This window comes from Lutra lutra, chromosome 1, assembly GCF_902655055.1.
Source record: "Lutra lutra chromosome 1, mLutLut1.2, whole genome shotgun sequence".
NCBI classification, from domain to species: domain Eukaryota; kingdom Metazoa; phylum Chordata; class Mammalia; order Carnivora; family Mustelidae; genus Lutra; species Lutra lutra.
The window spans coordinates 54,312,599-54,331,743 of record NC_062278.1 but is presented as its reverse complement, the minus strand read 5'-3'; the positions used below and the strand labels follow the sequence as shown (position 1 = coordinate 54,331,743).

The 19,145-nt window shown below is 38.7% G+C and overlaps 1 protein-coding gene across 6 annotated transcripts in view; it reads left to right on the top strand.

Annotated features, from left to right (window-relative positions):
* The first annotated feature begins 3,927 nt into the window (after positions 1–3,927).
* Positions 3,928–19,145, top strand: part of CBLB (Cbl proto-oncogene B) — a 226,102-nt gene continuing 210,884 nt past the window's right edge. For 2 of the 6 annotated variants that reach the window (XM_047723550.1, XM_047723547.1), the window contains exons 1-3: positions 3,928–4,077; positions 5,476–5,657; positions 18,155–18,405. In XM_047723550.1, the coding sequence (XP_047579506.1) occupies positions 5,490–5,657; positions 18,155–18,405 (419 nt within the window). In that variant the 5' untranslated portion in view covers positions 3,928–4,077; positions 5,476–5,489. Of the gene's footprint in view, positions 4,078–4,124; positions 4,207–4,260; positions 4,400–4,939; positions 5,134–5,475; positions 5,658–18,154; positions 18,406–19,145 lie in introns of those variants that run through there. The other 4 variants (XM_047723552.1, XM_047723551.1, XM_047723549.1 and 1 more) reach the window with 3 other exon arrangements.

The following is a 19,145-nucleotide window of genomic DNA, read 5'->3' as shown; positions in this document are numbered from 1 at the left end:
AGACCTTTTTGCAACTAAGCTTGGCCGTGGGACTGGGTTCTGTCCTTTAAAGAGAAATATTTGTGGGAGTTCTCTGAAAATTGCTTAAAAGGGATTGACTGAGCTGGAAGTTCAATATAGCCTTTTGCTTTTTTCTTAGCTTGTAGTCTGAAAATCAGTGGTAGTAGCTGGAGCACCAACAACCATTTTGGGTTCTGGGATGATACGGAAGATACTAACTTGGATCCTTGAGAAAAATGTGGACCCACCATTCCTATCTGTAATTCCTACCTTCAGACTTTTCTGCGCATGAGGTAGATAAAGTTCTATCTTTCTTGCCATTCTTATTTTTGTTTTTGCTGTCACTGTTAAGGAAGAATCCCAGTTGAGCCCAAACTTGTGCCGGAGAGTCTGGTTATGTCTGATGAAACCATATATCCACCATCCCTCAATGCTAGCTATTAGTATGTGTTGTTAAAGACAGATGGAAATCTATTCCTCTTAACAAGGAATAACTTGTTAAACCCAAATATGACGAGGTAGTAATGCTCTTATTTCTCTCTAGCCTGTGCATTTGTGTCCATTCCAAACGAATCTCTAGAGGATTCTTTTTTTGTGATGTGTCATTTTCTATTTTTATGTTAGGAGAGGCATTGAAAATCTGCCTTGTAGGAAATGTAACATCTTGCTTAGAATTGTGAATACAGTGGATTCTCCTTTGCACAGGAACAGGGACAGCCTTATATTTCCTATTTGAGACCCTAAATAGTCTATTCATTCATTCAATAAGTATTTTGTTTTTGAGTAGCTATTATGAGTCAAATAAATTATGAGAAGTCTTTATTATTTAGTCAATTCATGTCTATTATCACATGGGACACCTGTGAATTTCGCAAAGTTAGAAAAAAAGAAAAGAAAAAGATTGAACTGAATGAAAAAAGTCCAAAAATTTGTCCCAAAGAGTTGTCTTCTTTTTAATTTTTTTTCCCTGTGTTCAAAGACAAGACTGTAATCTACATTTCCCTGGATGGCACCAGCCAGTGAGTACAGATATTAATGTTAAATATTAATGATCCAATTACAAGGGTTCATAGTTGTCATTACAAAATTTCTCAGCACTCCTGTCACAGTCTCCCAGTCTTTTCTGAGAGTCCTAGGGGAAGGGTCTCCCATGTGCTAATGGTCAACCTCTTCATATTATTCACTTACTGGCTGCTATGGTGCTTGCAAGACTCTTAGGCAGGAGTCTCTTACCATTCTACCTTAAGTCAGGATGTTCCAGGAGAACACTCCTCTCCTGTGAAGATGCCATGTTCAAGTTCTCTCAGGTAATAAATTACCACACTGCCAAAGAATGCTGCATTCGTGTTGAACTGCACCGTGTTGGAAATTGACTTGTTCTATGTAGAAATGAGAAAAGTATTTCTCCAATCAGGTCTGACACCTTGAAGTACTAACATTTATGCTCCGAAGTCTCCTGTGAACACATTGTGTGTGTGTGTGTGTATGTGCGTGTATGTGTGTGTGTTCATATTTATAGTCCTCCAGTATGCAGTCCTTTCTTATACTCAGTCTCTTGTGTTTCCACTGGAGGTTCCTGGGATTTGAAGTTTTATCCCAACAGGTCTTTATTCTCCATACATCAACTTATGCTAACATCTTGTAGAAATGGCTACTGCCTCATCACTTAATCAGACTTAGCCAAACCATGAATTCTAGTATGATTTCAAATGGGAACTCCGCTATGTCACAACTTAACTTAGACTTTAGATGATTTTGATAAAGTTGAGAATGAGGCTGTAATTTCTTGATATTGTGTGAGTGTTATATATGTGTTACATATATACATATTACCATATCCCATAAAGCTTATAATTTGTATCAATATAATATGCTTGAAATGTAGGCAGTGCCATTTTCTCATTAAGTCATCTCTATCAGTTGCAAAACTAATAAAGGAGAATGCCACATGCTATAACATGTATTTTACTTACTCTACATTTACCCAGATGTGAATATGAATAATGTACTTACAGTGTTCCCTTAAGCCACTATTTTCCTACACGCTGAAAACCTTCTATACAGAGTTTATACATTTTAAAAATTTATTTAAAAGGTTACCTAATAAATTTTTCCCTTTTGCAGTCTTCCCTTAGTAAAGATAGCTACTGTTACCATGAGTAAAGGAGATAGGAATGGGTGGAGGAGATATGGAGAGGTTAGCACTATTGTAGATAAACACAATGTGAAAACAAGGAACTACTCTTTAACTATTGGCATGGAAATAATGCCAAGAAACAAAATTACTTCCTGAACCACATTCTATCACCTGACTACTTGCAAAGAGCTCGTTTTGCCTGTTTCAACCAAATGAAAATCGTATCCATCTGAATGTAGATTTGTAGAGTAAATTCTAACAACTCAGGATTCTTTTAAAATTTTTTTCTTTTTTAAGATTTTATTTATTTGACACAGAGAGAGAGACATCACAAGTAGGCAGAGAGGCAGGCAGAGAGAGAGGGGAGGAAGCAGGCTTCCCGCAGAGCAGAGAGCCCCACGAGGGGCTTGATCCCAGGACAGAGGCTTTAACCCACTGAGCCACCCAGGTGCCCCACAACTCAGGATTCTTGACTGTAGTAATCACAGTACTAAAACGTTGATTTAGCTAGAAAGTGGTTAGAACCATTGAGAAATATTTTATCAGGTTAACAGGTTAGAGAAAGACTAGAAATTTATATATTTTTTAAAGACACAAAATAGCACAACATCTGAGAAGCCTAAGGTGTAAAGTGCATTCAGCACTACCAACTGTAGTGGAAAGAAAATTCCAAAGCATGACAGTCCAGAGCAATTGTTAGTAGCACCTGTGGTAGGATCGAGATTAAGCAGAAAGAAAAAGAAGACATTTGCTTAACTTTTGATCATGTTGAAAGACTGGTCCCAGCACAGTAGATTTTTCCTTTTAAGATTAGCCAGATGTGGTTCTTGATAAGGGTATAGTGATGGAACCACAGAAGAGAGATCACAAATGTAAGAAGAGAATGGCAGATACCATAAGGTTGTTTTTAAGACGGAGAGAAATCTATATAAAGCTGACTCAAACAAAAATTTCCTCTTCAGTCATTTATGCAGATACTTGCACTAAATTAAAAGGTGTGATGTATATATTAGCAATTTTCATAACCTGGTTCTTTTATTGCCCTGGCCTGTTTAGAAGAGACTGTTTGGTCAGCACTGTCAACTGTATGCTTTTTCATCAGCCTAATGTTTGATCTGCACTCTCTAGAACTAACAGGAAAGGAGAGACACTCAGAAATTTAGGAAGTTTTGGTTGGCAGTCAGGTGTTAACCCTCATTTGCTCTATGCGAGATTTATATTTCACCTCGGAAACTAGCTGGGTGATTGTTGCTGTTTTTTTGACAGCCGGCAAGAAGGTGTGCCTTAGACCTGTTTGGCTGCTGTCCTGGGTAGAAGAGTTTGGCAGCCCTAGGGAGATGAAATTCTTCAGCTTCGGACCCGCCCAGAGTACACCCTCTCAGCCACTACTCTGTTGCTATGAAACAAAAGACTAGGAAGGTGAGCGAAGCAGGAAGTCCCGCCTTTGAGCCCCAGTTGGCTTTGGCTCGGGCTCCCAATGCTCACGCCCACCCGCCCACTCCTTATTGGTCAGTTCCTTAGTGCCTGGCATCCTTTCTTCCATCTCCTTTCCCTTTTCCACTTTCGTTCTTCGGTGAGTCCAGTGCCCCCATTTCCCTCCGAGTCTCTTTCTATTTGGGACGTGCCGCGAGCGGGCCTTCCTTTGGGGCCATTGTGTACTGTGGGAGACGTGGACTGGGGGGGTAGTGCGAGAAGGCAGGCCGCCTCCCCCCCATTGGCGCCGCCCGCTGTCGGGCAGGGCAAGGGCGCGTGGGATTGGCCTAGAGGCGCGCGGCCCCGCCCCTCGGCTCCGCCCCGCTCCTGGGTCTCTCTGTGTGTGTATCCTACGGGGTGGGGTATCCAGCGAGTGGTCTCCACCTCCAGCTAGTGCTGCTGCGGCGTCCCGCGGCCTCCCCGAGAATCGGGCGGGAGCGGAGAGCGGGCGTGGATTGGTCTTGACGGTAATTGTTGCGTTTCCCCGTCTCGGTGGCCTGCGCTCTGGCTTGCTCCTTCCTCGGGAACGTGCTTTTACGGCGATCACACACTCCCTATCCTGGCTACCCACGCACCTTGGGCTCGTGCGTGTTAAAGTAGGACCCGCGCACACGCGTGTCTCTGGATAGCTACGGCGGGGAAAGGCCGGGAGGGAAGGGGGCGCCGGGGAGGCTTGCCGCTTCTTTCCGGCCAGGGGACCCTGGGGCAGCCAGCCGCGGGACACGGAGGTACAGGGGACAGCCCTGGCTTCCAGCTGCTGTCGCCGCGGCCGGCACAGTTTGAAGAGGGGTATTTAAAGACCGGAACCCGGGCTGGGCCGGGAGAGGAGGGAGAGGGAGTGAAGGGAGCCGGGCGGCTGGGATTGCAGACATCCCGGGTGTGTGTGTGGTGGGGGGGTGGGGTGCGTCTGCCCGGGAGCCGAATGCGGGGCGCCCTAGACCGACGGGTCTGCGGGCGCTGGAGGTGCGACGGGGTACTCTGGCCTTTCTGTGTCCACCTTCCTCCCCGAGCTGAGGTTCAAGAGTGGCAGGGGAGGGGCCTGAACGAGGAGGGGACACAGACGTCCCGAAACAAAGCTTTGGACCCCCACTCCCTTTGCGTGAGACGAGAGGAAAGGAGCAAAATAAGTGAACACTCTTCTCCTTTCTGTGCCCGCGCTTGTCAGGTTCTCACCCCTTTTTTAGTGGGTTGTTTGTTGGTTTATTTGGCTCTTAACTTGGGGCTAACTCCTTGGTTTAAGAACTGGGTATTCGTGTGTTCATGTTCCCCTATCCGTACTTGTTGGTTTTAGCGGGGGAAATCCAAGTTCTAAGCCTTTGTTGACAACAGCTATGTCCCTTGCGCTCTTGTAGAATAATCTTCACATTTATATAACTCGGCGAAATCTAAGAGAGTGAAAGTGAGGTTTTCAAGTGAGGCTCTCAAAATGTTTTCTGGGAGCTTTAGTTCTAGTATACATTGAATTGAGATTAAGGCAGGGATGGGGAGAACATTGTGTTCTTATCTAGTTGGAGGAAACCTTTGTAAGTTGTTTCGTTTTGGATGGGTTTTTTGTTGTTGTTTTGGTTTTTTTTGGTTATGAGTTGGGTATTAATAAAGGCTTTGCCAGGTGAAATTCGAGAAGGATACATCTTTAACTCTTAGTGCTCCAAAAGCAAATCTAAGGTTACTGTTTGTTGTGCGTACAGATTGAGAGTGCAAATTCATAGCTATTGAGAAGTTGAACCTGGGACCCTGGATTTTGTTCTCACTGGTAGAAGATGTAGTGGGTACAAATTAACCTGTTCAGTTTTCTGCTGGGTAAACATTTTCATGACCAACTAACTTTTTTTTTTTTTTTCTTTTCCTTAATCTGCCTTTCAAAGAACTAAGGTTCCAGATGGCAAATTCTATGAATGGCAGAAACCCTGGTGGTCGAGGAGGAAACCCCCGAAAAGGACGGATTTTGGGTATTATTGATGCTATTCAAGATGCAGTTGGACCTCCTAAGCAAGCAGCAGCAGATCGCAGGACTGTTGAGAAAACTTGGAAACTCATGGACAAAGTGGTAAGTTCTGTATGCTTGTGCCTGTTATTTGCCCTGGATATGGTTTCTTCTTCTATTGTTTTATTTGTACCATCAATTAATATTATTGTTACCATTAATTAATAATTATTGTTATGGCAACAGTCTTTTGATTTGGATTGACCATTTTTCCTGCATCTGCTCTGTGTGTTTTAAAAAGTTGGATTCAGAGCAAAGACTTGTTTGTGTTTTCTTTTTACCTTTTGTCCTACTCTTCAAGGTTCAAAGTTCCTCTATATGACTCAGATATGCAAAGTTTTTACTGTTGGCTGCTCTTTGTTAGTACATGGCCATAGAATAGTTTGGAAGTATTTGCTCTGTCTTATGTGAAGTTGTGTTACTGTTAAATAACAAACGAGTGCAAACAAGTGTTTTAAGAAAACCCTCTGAGGGACCACTCATGACAACCACAGTGCATGACGCTGAGAGTATTTACTAGAGGAAGAACCAGATTAGTCCTTAAGTGGGGAAGCAGTGTTTGAGAGAGTTTCCATTTCCATCTGTGAGAATTAATCTTCGTTAAGAAACTTTTTGTTGTTGTTAATGTAGAGTTACAGTTTCTTTCATCTATTCCATTTTGAAACAGGAAACCTTTTCGATTGCACATTGTTTATTGTGAAAGGAAAATTTATGATGGAGGTGGGGGGAGCTGAGAGTATCAGAAACCTCTGTGGTTTCTGCCTGTTGCTTTCAGATGAATAATAATTTTACAAGAAGAAGTCAAGCTGGATGTTAGTACCCTGAGAAGTCTAGGCAACCTGAATATTTTACTGGAGACTACTGAGAAACTAGCTGTCAGTGTCCTCTCTTACTAAGTAGGATTATCAAATAAATATGATTAAGAGGTGGCTTGCTGCTGTGCAGAATTAATAGTTCTTGTTTTTGAAGCAGTTAGTACCATCCCCTGTATATTGGTAAATGTTTGCAGCACCATCTGGTTTCATTTCATAGATATTTGGGGCTAATTATGAATTTAGTTGATGCAGGGCTCTTGATATTTTGTGACTGCAGAAATGGAATTTTAAAAAAATATCCTCTGTCGGGATGTGCTAAAGCCTCCATGAAATCATATAGTAGCAGTTGCCTTTACTTTGGCTTTTAACTGTGTATGAATATTTGCCACAAATGTATGAAAACATTTGCCACAAAAAGCCACTGTCAGTGTGGTATTAGTGGCACAGGAAGGTGATAAGATTTGCTTTATTTTCATTTATCCTTATGTATAGTACAGATGGATAGATGAATGATAGGCTTACCATTCTAGGTCCAGTGGTGCCAAATGCAGAGCCAGAAAATTTTGCCAGATAAATATCCTTAGTTTTGGGCTTCATTGTGACCTATTTAAGCTTCGTCCAATCTTTTCAAATTGTGATATTAAAATGCTCCAGACAGAATGATGTCATAGTGTCAGAACATTGCAACTTGCTGGTTGAGGTCAGGTTTGGATTTTAGCATTGGATACTTGAGAATGAGGAGTTTGCAGTGGGAAGAACTGCATATATTTAGCAGACGCAAGTAACTGTCTTTGGTTTTCTAAAGAGAATGCGATTTAAGGTCACTCTCATTACCTAAGTCATTAGTTGGGCATAAGAGAAGGAATTCTTGGTTTTTCCCTATACCTGTTATATGAGTGGGCAACACATGGGTCAGATTCTATCAAGGAGCTGCCCCTCCCTCCCCATTCCCTTCTGCAGGAGGTCAGAATTTGTACATTTATGGTTTATGGGTGAATGTTAGCACAGCAAATAAAAAATATTGGTATCAGGAAGAGGTGAGCTATAGTTAATATAAGAGTCCTTGTTTTTCAAACATTAAAGAATATATTCATAATTTTGGTTTGTAACTGCTTGTTAACATAAGTTTTATCCACTTTTAATTATTTCACCATGGGTTATGGTAAAATAGATGGTTTTTGATAGTTAAGCCTCTGCCATTGTTTATTTTACTAACTCTTTTGTGGGTTTGGGTTTAGCCTCTCTAATTGAAAAACTTGACTCATAAGGAAAACTATTAATGAAAGTCTCTACTAGTGGAATGTGGTAAGGGTGTTGGCAAAGGTGCATTGGAATGGCTTTTCTTATTTTGCCTTCATTATTTGTCAAGAATGAAAATAATTGTGTTCATTTATGAATGCATTCATGGGCTTTGTGGAGGGAAATCACATGAATCGCTATGAAAGACCTCAGCGTGTTCATCACTACTCTACCACACAGTAATAAAAAGGCATTGATAATTACTAACTGAAAATATATTTTATTAAATTGTGTAATACAGAAGTGACCCTTACATGTGTTTATCCTTTTTTTTTTTTCTTTGTCAGTGGTGAAGGAAGTGGTTCATCACCTCAACATTGTCCTGGTGATTACATCAGGATATTCATTATGAGTTCAAATGTTAATCTCTTGACATATCACCTAACTGTTTTATAAACTAACAGCAATAGCCTGAGTTTAGCTTGTGAATAACAGAAAAGAGTATCTTTCAAGTCTTACTGGTAGTTACGTGATAGGCAGGGTTAGGTGTTTAGTTAGCACGTTTTTCTTTGGGAAGCCTCTTCAACAAGGACAGATCTTAGAAGGATAAATATGAAATGAACTTTAAGTTCCGTATGTTGCAGCTACCTACTAAATCAAAGGACTTATTTTACAGTGGATATGATGCAGTCCCAGACTGTAGTAGAAATTCCCAGTAAGTGTGTAGTTTTACCATTCCCTGGCACCTAGAATTTAAAACAGTCAACCGAGACTCCAGTTCCAACTAATTGTTACGTTTTCAGAGGGCAGACTTCTATATACGGTCACTGAGCATAGAAGAGAGTCAATACTCAGTTGTGGGTTTTTTTTTGTTTTTTTTTTTTGGTGAGATGTAAAGTATTCTGTAACCCAAAATCAGTTTATTGAGAAAAAGGATGTAGCATATCCCAAAGCATCCCATTTCGACATATTTTCTGGCCTTGGCTCTATGTGTCAGTTTAACTCAATAGCTAACCCCAAACTCTTCTGGTCCCTGGATATCTGATACAGTGACAGAGCTATTACTCATGAATATATATCCAGGTTCAGATGTACCTGAAATATGGAATCTATTCCAAAGCTATTACAGAGGTGGGTTTCTTAAACACTTAACGTTTATTGAGGGCCTACTATGTTCCTACTAAGTGCTTGTTACTAGGGATACAAAGCTAGATAAGATGTATAATTCGGCCTCTGACGTGTCAAGGAACTCAGACACTGACATCACAGCCAGGCATATAAATGGTAATCTATCATTTATATTATATTATATTTATTAGGTAATTGCCATGTAATATGGACAAGGCTGTAATACAGACCTATGGGAAGTACAGTGGGGGCAACGTGAAGAAGAGCCTCCTTGTTTTTTTGGCTGTTGTTCAGACAGTTGCCTGTCTGGATTCTGCTGGGCACTGCCCTTAGGAACAGCGTTATTGTACTCTTGTTGGAAATGCTGAGGTGAGGGTAAGGAAATGATTGCTGATCAGTATGGGAGAAATGATAATTTATTAATGTGAGGTTCCTGAGCCTGGTTTTCATAAGCGCCTTAGCCAGGTGATGGAAAGTGGAAGGAACAGTTTTCCATCTAATAGATACTGAATGTACTGAGCTTACATGGATGTTCAGGAAATTAGAAAAGAATTAATTGATGCCGAAGAGCAAAGTGACTTGAGTACCTGCCCACGTTTTGTCTTGTTGTCCTTGTCATTTATTTGAAATTACATTATTGAAAGACTTTTAAAAGCATTTAAAAAGTGATGATGCCAAATACCCTTTTCCTGCCTTTTACCCTCAGTACACTCAGTACATTTGTCAGGCTGGAGTGTAATTCATTCTCCATCTTTATACTTTTACTGCAACTATAATTTATTTTAAAGGTTGTCAATCAGAGATGCTTGGAATATATGCAGCTATTTTAACAAATAATAGTCGATATTCTTTTCTAAGATGAATTCCTTATACCTCTGAAAAATATTTTATGTGGGATAAAGCATAGGTTTTGGATGCCTCTTATTTATGTTTGTTGGGTTTGAGATGTCACTATCCTTGGGCCCTTGGAATAGGGAATATCATTTATTTGAATCATTCTTCATGTATTTCCTTTTCTTCAGTGAAGTTCTTCCACGTTAGCAGAATCATGGGCACTTTTAGACTTGGGTAGATGATAACACATTAAGGTCTGAACAGTTTTGCTTAATACTGAGATTTTGAGCTTGTGCTCGGCTAAGTGGAGTGATCCCAAAGTTTGCTCCTTTCCCCTTTTAGGGAAAAATTTTTATAAAATAAAAGATTAAAGGAATCCTACCAAGGTATCTTGGTTTATCCTTGTGACTTAGGACACGCATTTAACAGAAGCCTTAATCAGTTAGTCATCTTTTCAACTCTCATAAAATCTTTACCATTCAGATTTTAAATCAACTCTTCTTTTCTTCAAAGCTGCTTTATACGCTATTGATTTCACCATTCATTTATCAAATTCCATCTATGGAAAGATAGAGATTTGTAAACACCCATTCCATTCTATGTAGTAGAGTGTGTTCTGCATACTCTAGAATGCGATAAGGCTGTAATGGGGTATAAATAAAGTGCTGTGACATAGGATATGGTTGGGGAGGATGTGCTTGTGGGGGCTGAGGGGTTGATCAGGAATGCAGCTGGTAGAGGTGTTATCCAGCTACTCTTTCAAGGATGTTTTGGATTCCAGTGAGGTGTAGGATACAACAGGCTGAAGGAATGTGGGTAGAGGGAGATTGTTGAGAAGGTAAGTTAGAGACAGGTGAAGAGGATTTCTGCTCTTTCAAGGAGTTTGGACTTTATTCGGTAGAAGAAAAGTGTTATTATCTTTGAGCAGAGTGTGAAAAACAGTCAAGGCTATGCTGTGGTCGATTATTCTCTTGACTCTACAAATCATGGATTAAGAGAAAAGAAACTTTAAAGTAGGAGTAGTGATCAAGAAGAATTAAAACAGACTGGGCAAGGAATAATGAAGGGCTGAACTAGAGAATTGAGAGTCAATTTAGCAAGCGAAGGTTCAAATGCGGGAGGCTTTTTTTTTTTTAAGATTTTGTTTATTTATTTGATGGAGAGAGACACAGTGAGAGAGAGAACACAAGCAGGAGGGGGTGTGGGAAAGGGAGAAGCAGGCTTCAAGTGGGGCTTGATCCCAGGACCCCGGAATCAGGACTAGAGCGGAAGGCAGACGCTTAACAACCGAGGCATGAAGGCGCCCCGTGGGGGGCATTTTGGAGGTAAAATTTACAGGTGCGGGTGACCCTTTAGAGATAGAGGATGAAAGAGACGGTGGTGAAGTGAAAGTGACTCGAGGTTTTTAGCCTGAAGGCGGTGATGCTTTTAATGAGATAAGGAACATAGTAAGAAAAAGAGGAAGCTTGGGAGCTGGTGCATAAGTTTGTTTTGGGCCATGTTGAGTTTGACATGCCAGAGCGAAATCCATTTTGAAATCAGAAAGTTGAATGTGCAGTTAAAGAGAGAAGTTGAAACTGAGGACATATGTTTGGTAGATATGCGCACAGAGGTAGTATTTCAAGCTGTAGACCATTAGAGATTTGCAATGTAGAGTAGAAGATGAGAGTTAGAGAAAAAGTCAGAGATTGGCATTTTGTCTGTGTATGGGGTTGTAGTTATAATTAGATGGCAGAGAAGGAGAGAGAATCCTGCAAAAAACAGCGATGAGAGAGGTAGGAAAAGAATTAGGGCAGATTGATTTCTTGGGTAGAGACAGCTTCAATTAAGGAGATAGTTTCCAATTCTGAGAAAACCAGATTCAAGGCCAACTGGAGAAACCAAGCAGGATGAAAATTTAAGAAGTCGCTGAATTTCATGAAGAGAGGCCAATCATTGACCTTTCAGAATAGTTTCATTTACATGATGGGGGTAGATTAAAAAGAATGTGTGGGTAACTTAACAGTTGTTCTCTAAGTGACAACTGGTCTAAAGGAAGAAAGTTCTGAGAGATAGCTTGAGGGTTTGAGCAGAGCATAACTTTGTGTGTGTGTGGTGCTATAGGAGAGGTTCATAGATTGAGGAGAGGTATGTAGATAGGGAGTGATTTAAAATGTAAAGGTAGAAGAAGTAATTAATAAAGTGTCATCCTAGATTACAGTGTGGGAGGAAAAGGCTAAATACAAGTAGAAGAGTAAACCTTGGTAGATAACTAATTGCTACTTGTATAAGAGGGAAGTAAGAAAATCTACAGAGTTTTGAGAGAATTTGTAAATTTTATTTTGGGTTGTAAGGAAGTGATTTAAGGAATAACATTTGTAATGTTCAAACCACGTCTTAAAGTTGTATATTGTAGAATAAACAATATACATTTTAATCAGTCTTCTAGCAGTTAAGTGGGCAAATAAGTAAAACATGGAAATGGAAGTAAGTTCTTATCCTGTGTATTAAGCTCATTTTAGAAACATGCTGTGACTTAAATGATGTCAGGATACTATTTTTATTTACTCTGCTTGGGCATATGGGGAAGTTGGTTTTTCGTTGTCATTGCTTTTGTTATTGTTTGGTATTTTTTAATTGCTGATATTTTCCTAGTAATGAAGGAAGCATTTTGAATATAACTGACCAAATTTTTAGCACTTTAACATACAAATATTTAAATAATTGTTAAGCTCACTCATGCTATCTTCCAATAGCAATAACAAGAATAGTTATTAAACTAAATGTTCTGCCTGTTCAAATACTGCATCAGCTGAGTACTGCTGATGTATTAATTCCGTATCAGTGCCTTACTGTTTGCTGCTTTCCTGCATAAAACACTCCAGACTTTTACAGAGCTGCAGGTAGTATGAAGAATTTCAGGAGCTGAAAGAACTCTTAGTGATCCGCAACAGAGCAGTCAGTGCCCTTGGTCTGATTCTCATATGTTGGCAAAATCTGCAGTTTACCATGATGTGGTATAATATAAAATACAGAAGGAAAAGATGTACTAAGAAGTACTGAGTACCAGCTGTGTGCTACGTACCGTGCAGATCACTTTACATTTCCTCTTCTGAGAATCATAACATCCTGAGTTTTCTGGAAGAGGAAACTGGCCCAGTGTTGGAAAACTAATAAATGGTAGCACCAAATCCTAGGTTTGATTGATTCTAGCATCTGTGTTCATAGTATGAAGATTGAAGCACACCATTCCATGGAATAAATGATTCTTCCTCTTTCCATGAGAAGGAAATCAAAAGGCTCTTTACCTTCTAATATTTGATATGATCAAATTCTTCTTGAAACTTTGTACTCACTTAGGCTTATTCACTATAGGTATGGTTTTCCTATTTGTAGTATTCTCTTCTAAGAAGTTCTTCTTTCCGCCATCAAGTATTTATTTTGCATCTACTGTATGCAAAATTCTACACTAGGTGAAGGAAACAGACAAATAAGAGATACATCTCCACTTTTAAGGAAGACCAGTTTTCATTTGGAAGGAAGATAGTGAACAGATGAACACACAATTGATATGAACACACAATTGAAAATTGATATTTTAATTACAGCTAGTCAGTTATTTAATGATGCTTATATTTAAAGAAAGCTTTTAAAGAAAGCTTCATTGAAAACCATAAATAATTTGGTAGTTGGCCCAAATCCTACCTTAATTAATATACCAGATTCATAACCAATTTTATTGGCTAACCTTGTTTTGCCCAATTAATATTTTATGTAGAAAGAATTTTATATTATTTTTATACTCTTTACATTTTATACTGTATACATGTATATACTTTTATGTACTTAAGATGATTTGCTAAATTAAGGTGGGAAGAATTCAAAGAACTCACCGATGCTTTTTATCATAATAATATCCTTTGTGTAATTGCAATAAGGAACCTCTTAAAAACATTTACATGAAGAGAACAGACAAGGGATTCTTTCAAGCTTTTTATACTGTTGTTAAAAATGGGGTATTTCACTTCGTGGGTACATTGCTTGATTTAATATAACTGCATCGTCCATGAAGTGAGAGGTGCTTTATAATGAAAGTCTGTTACAGTCTAGGCACAATTCCTTACTGTTGAAGTTTCCATTTGCTTCAGTAGAATTTCTTTCATACATTTCAGGGGCTGGGGTGAACCTAAGAAATATGTTAGCTGACCTAATACCTCTTTGTTAACTTTTGACTAGAAGTTTTAATTAAGGCACAGTGGGGAAAATCTTTAAATACAGGAGTGTTCCAAGAATAATTAATGGCTTTGAAAATTGTTAACAGCACTCACAAATCCTGTGTTTATATTTGTGCCTTTGCTTTGATATAGTCAAATATATATTTAACATATGTGAATATATAGTATATGTATAGATTAGACACATATTTTTATGTGTGTGAAATGGTAAAGACATGTATAGAGAGGCCCCTTTAAAGATCTCTAAATAAATTTAAACAAATATAACAGGCAATTGCATAGTGTTAAGGAGAGAGTGCCTGACTTTCAACTCTAGACAGAAGGGTTTTGAGCAGTAAACTCAGCCATGTTCCATGTCTGTGTTTTAGTATTGTTCTGTCAAAAGGAGGGTATTGGTCATTGTGATTTCCAAGGTTCTCTTTAGCTCTAAAATCCTTTGACTCAATGACTGTAATGGAATTTGTAGCCTAATTCAGTACTAAGTGTTGTGCCTTTTAGTTCAAGAGTGAAGAGTAACCCTGCTAATGAACCAATCCTTTTATGCACTAGTTGATGCCCTAAAAAGTTTGTAACTGTATAATAGGACTGGAGATTCGTTCTTTTTAAAGCTTTTCTGTGTTAGGAACCGCTTGCATTCTAGGGAGCAACTTAGATATTTCTAGAAGACATCTAAGTCCTTTGAATCTGAACTCGAACCTTGTGGTGAGCTTGATTTTTCTCCTTAACATACTGTTTTTAGAAAAGCAATTTTTCTTTCTCTGGCTTTACAGTGCCTTGCACATAGCAGGCACTCAGTAAATATTTATTGAATTGAATTTGACCTGCTTAGAAGTCAGTGCTGGTGTAGAGTTACTCGTTTTTGGCAGGAGTTGTCATAAATCTCAGAGTTTAATACTAATCCAACTGATGAACTCTACACTCAGCAGCATATCATAGTTCAGCTTGTATGTTATACTTTCCCGAAGGCAGATTTAGAAAACTGTGTGGCCTATAGGAGCCCTGATAAATGGAATCTAGCCCGTTTTAAATCTGCCCGTGCCACTCACCTGCAGGCTCCCTATGCCTTCACCCCTTAGAATGACTGCATTGACTCCTTTCTTTCGGCTCTACTTTCTGGTGCCTCACAAGCCTTTGCCTACCCTTTTGCCTGGAATATTCCTTTTGCAAATGTAGGTATGCCTTTTTTGATACTCATGGCAAGTTATGAGTGAGCTGCTGCTTTTCCCCTCCAGCACTTTGTACTCTCCTCCATTAAAGCCCTTAACGTGTCCTGTAATTCTTTTTTAAGCCATCTGTCTTTTTCACTGGAAGACTCCTTGAGGACAGGTCTGTGATTTATTTCATTCTGAATTCCCTAGGGCCTGAAACAATGCCTGACACATAAACATTTATAGAATTAACAAATGGGTCCTGAAGTTCATGGAAATTTGCAAATGGTGTAAAAATAAAAATGTAAATGAGGTTAGCCAGGGATCATTAATTATATGCCTAATTCTAATTAAGATGCGATATAGTTAGAAAGAAGATCAGCCTGAGATTCAGAAGATGCAGGCTCTTGTGTTAGATTAATGATTTTTTAATAGTCCCTTAATCTTTGTAGTTCTTTGTTTCTTTATCTGAAAATGAATGAATTGGACAGGATCTTTCCAAAGATCCCTTAGAGCAAGAATTACATTGCTCCTAAGTTAATTATAGAGAACTAGGCCTCTTCTGCCAGACTCCTTGAGGCAGGAAGTATGTTCTAGTCATCTATAATTTCCTGGCAGTAAGCTCAGTACCTGGTATATAGTAGTTATGCAAACAGTTGTACCAAATAAAGCAATAAATGCCCAGATAGAATTACAATTCAAATAAAGCAAATGAGAAAAAGCTCATGTAGAGAATAGTAAATTAAAAATATGTTACACTTAAAATAATCTGTTAAAGAACATTTACTTGGAATGTCTGAAGAAAATACCTGAGAGAATTTTTTTTATCACTTAAATGTTCACCAGTAGACGAAATTAATTTGAAATTGCCTAGTCTCCTAACTCCAAGTTAATAATTTATCAATCTGTGACATGCTGTACCAAGTTTTATGTTGCTGAGATTAAACTGTGCCTGCTGTAGGATGTGGCTGGCGATATTTTTGAAATTTGTATATACTTGTGATACTATCTTACAGTTTTAAGAATTGAAAAACTGTATCTTGTTTGGATTTGTCAAATCATTGACATATTTGAGACTTCATCAGTCTTTAGGGCAGAATGAGCTTCTCTGATTATATCAAAGTCCCAAAAGTAGAAAGAAGGTAAAAAGCTTTATTAACCCCTTTAACTATACTTTTCTCATGATTTGGTGTTATTTAATTAACTATATGGCATCTTCCCTATTAAATACTCTTATATTTAATCTTTGCTTGTGCCTTTGGATTATTGATTTGAACACTAGTATATTCAATCATGAAAATAAGGCAGTAATATAATATGATTTATGTGTGTGTGTATATGTGTGTGTGTGTGTGTGTGTATGTACTGAAGTATTCTGGCGAATCAACTAAGCCATCCATTTGTCACATCTGTACTATATGCTAGATACTTCTACATTGTATACAATAGCAAGGTGGAAGATATAATGCCCTCTGTTAATGTGTGAAATGGTTGTCTTAACTTAAGGACTGTTGCTTGATAGTTTGAGTCAGATTTTTTTCCCACACACAAAAAAATCATATGGTTATTTCTTAAAGCAAGTGTGCTCGTAAGTGTGAATACTTTTTTTTTCATTTGTTGTTTCCTGGATTTCTTGTGTTTGTGGTTCTTGAAATTATTACTGTTCAACTGTTTTCTATTTGGCCCAGGCCCTTCTGTGAGCACTCAGGGGTGAATCCATGTTTTGTTGAACTTGAAATTTGGAGGGGTCCTTTTAAAGAAAAATAATACAAAAGTACAAATACAAAATTGGGTATGAAGGTGAATTTTTTAGACTGATAAATAAGACACAAGTTATAAATCTTTAAACATTGATAAATCCACAAACATCAGAGAAATGATCTTGACTCTGTACACTTTATACTTTGATTCTCTTCCATTGCCCTGTATTTTTCCAGTCCTGGGTACCTCTGGACACATGTAAATGACCAAATCTGACTTGGATCTTCCTGCTCCTATGCTGTGTGCTGCTCCATGGGCCTTGAAGTCTTCCCGAATCCATTCTCTTACTGCGTTTGCTGGCAGCCTTTTAGCTAGCTCCAGCAGCGACTGGGCATTTCACATACCTTCTACCAAAGCCACACTCAGTGTATTATTACCAACTCAAATTCCCATCAGCCAGATTTGAAAAACACCCACGGCAGGAGGTTAAGTGTGATGAAAGGGAAGTCCTACTGGAAAAAGTCAGAAACCTTAGCCAATTGTGTTTAGAATATCTTGCTCTTGAAAGTGTTACAAAGGATACACGATGAAGGCCTCAGAAGAGGACCAGCTCTTAGAGGGACCATCAAGCCTGTGCTTCATGGGCTTCTCAGGAAAGTGCCTTTATGCATGAGCGTGTACCCTTACACTCTGGACGCTCCTGTGCAGTATCTAATGGTTCCATTTAAAAATTGTGTGATTGGGTGGTTCCCTAAACCCTGATTGGAGGGGTAGGAACAAGAAGGGTTAACTTACTTTTTGCAGAAGTTACTCTTAGTTATGCAGGCAGCCCTACATGCCCCAGTGATTGGGTGGCACCTGATGGAATGACTGAACCGTTAGGTACCACATGTTTATAGGCTCGAGATAGAATGTGGGGAGGAGGAAGAGACTTGTTTGGGCCTGACACCCATTTACTACTTAATAACTCAGTTATTAAAATTGCACCTCTTTGTTTTATTCTCCTCAGGGTTCAGGAACAAAATACCAAAACGTTAATTAAAATCTATGAAAGGTTAGCTGGGAGTTCAGTGTAGTTGGATAATATCTAAATGTGAGACATTGGTTGCCAGCAGAAGAGGCCCATTTCCCAATTTTTACTTAAAAAAAAAGAGACTATTAGTGTACAACACTTAGCACACTGGAGTTCTATGAAGCCACGAACAACGGGATATTGTAGAAGAGAGAATGAAAACTTTAGAGGGGGAAAAGTAAAGGTGTGTCATAGAAAAAAATGAATAGGAGGAGAAGAAAATTGGATTTAATTGTATCCAGAGGGATGCAGATATTTACCAATTGTTTGTAGATTGGAGATAGTAGTTTTAAATGAAAATTTATATTGTGGGAAATGAGGAAATAGAGTTTGATATATTTCTTAACTTTTCTGTGAAAGGAATTATTGTGGTTCCTATGAAAATGTTTTATTTTTGTCTCTTTTTTAGGTCAGACTGTGCCAAAATCCCAAGCTTCAGTTGAAAAATAGCCCACCATATATACTTGACATTTTACCTGATACATATCAGCATTTGCGACTTATATTGAGTAAATATGATGACAACCAGAAACTCGCCCAACTCAGTGAGAATGAATATTTTAAAATCTACATCGATAGTCTAATGAAAAAGTCAAAGCGGGCAATAAGACTCTTTAAAGAAGGCAAGGAGCGGATGTATGAAGAACAGTCACAGGACAGGTGAGAATGTTTCAACTTTTATTGTTTTTAATGGTAAGCTCATAATTTCCATGGCTTTTGGCTTCACAGCATAAATGTCACAGTATCTTTGTTTCAGAAGAAATACTGCATTTGTGTATTTGCTTTTCACGTTACTTAAATCTTGTAGTTTTACTTAATTTTTTTTGTGATAATAGCTACTTCATGAGACCCTGGTTTTTCTTAAACTTTCATTTTTAGAGTGGTTTTAGGTTTACAGAAAACTTACTCCAAAGTACAAAGTTCTCATCTACTGCCCTGTTATTAGTATCTTTCATGGTGTAATACATTGATAAACCAATCTTAATATGGTATTATTAACTAAAGCTCAGAGTTTATATTAGCATTCACTCTTTCTGTGGGTTTTAACAAGCTATATGACGTCATGTATCTACCATTACAGTATCATATAGAATAATTTCACTGCCCTAGAAATACCCTGTGCTCTTGCCTGTTCATTGCCCCTCTACTCCCCCACCTCCATCCCACAACTTCTGAATCCCTGGCAACCACTTATCTTTTTACTCTCTTTATAGTTTTTCCTTTTTTAGAGTGTCATACAGTTGAAATCATATAATATGTAACTTTTTCAGACTGGCTTCTTTCCCTTTACAGTATGTGCTTAAGGTTCCCCCTTGTCTTTTTGTAGCTTGATACCTCATTTCTTTTTATCACTGAATACTCCATTGCATGGAGGTACCGCGGTTTGTTGATCCATTCGT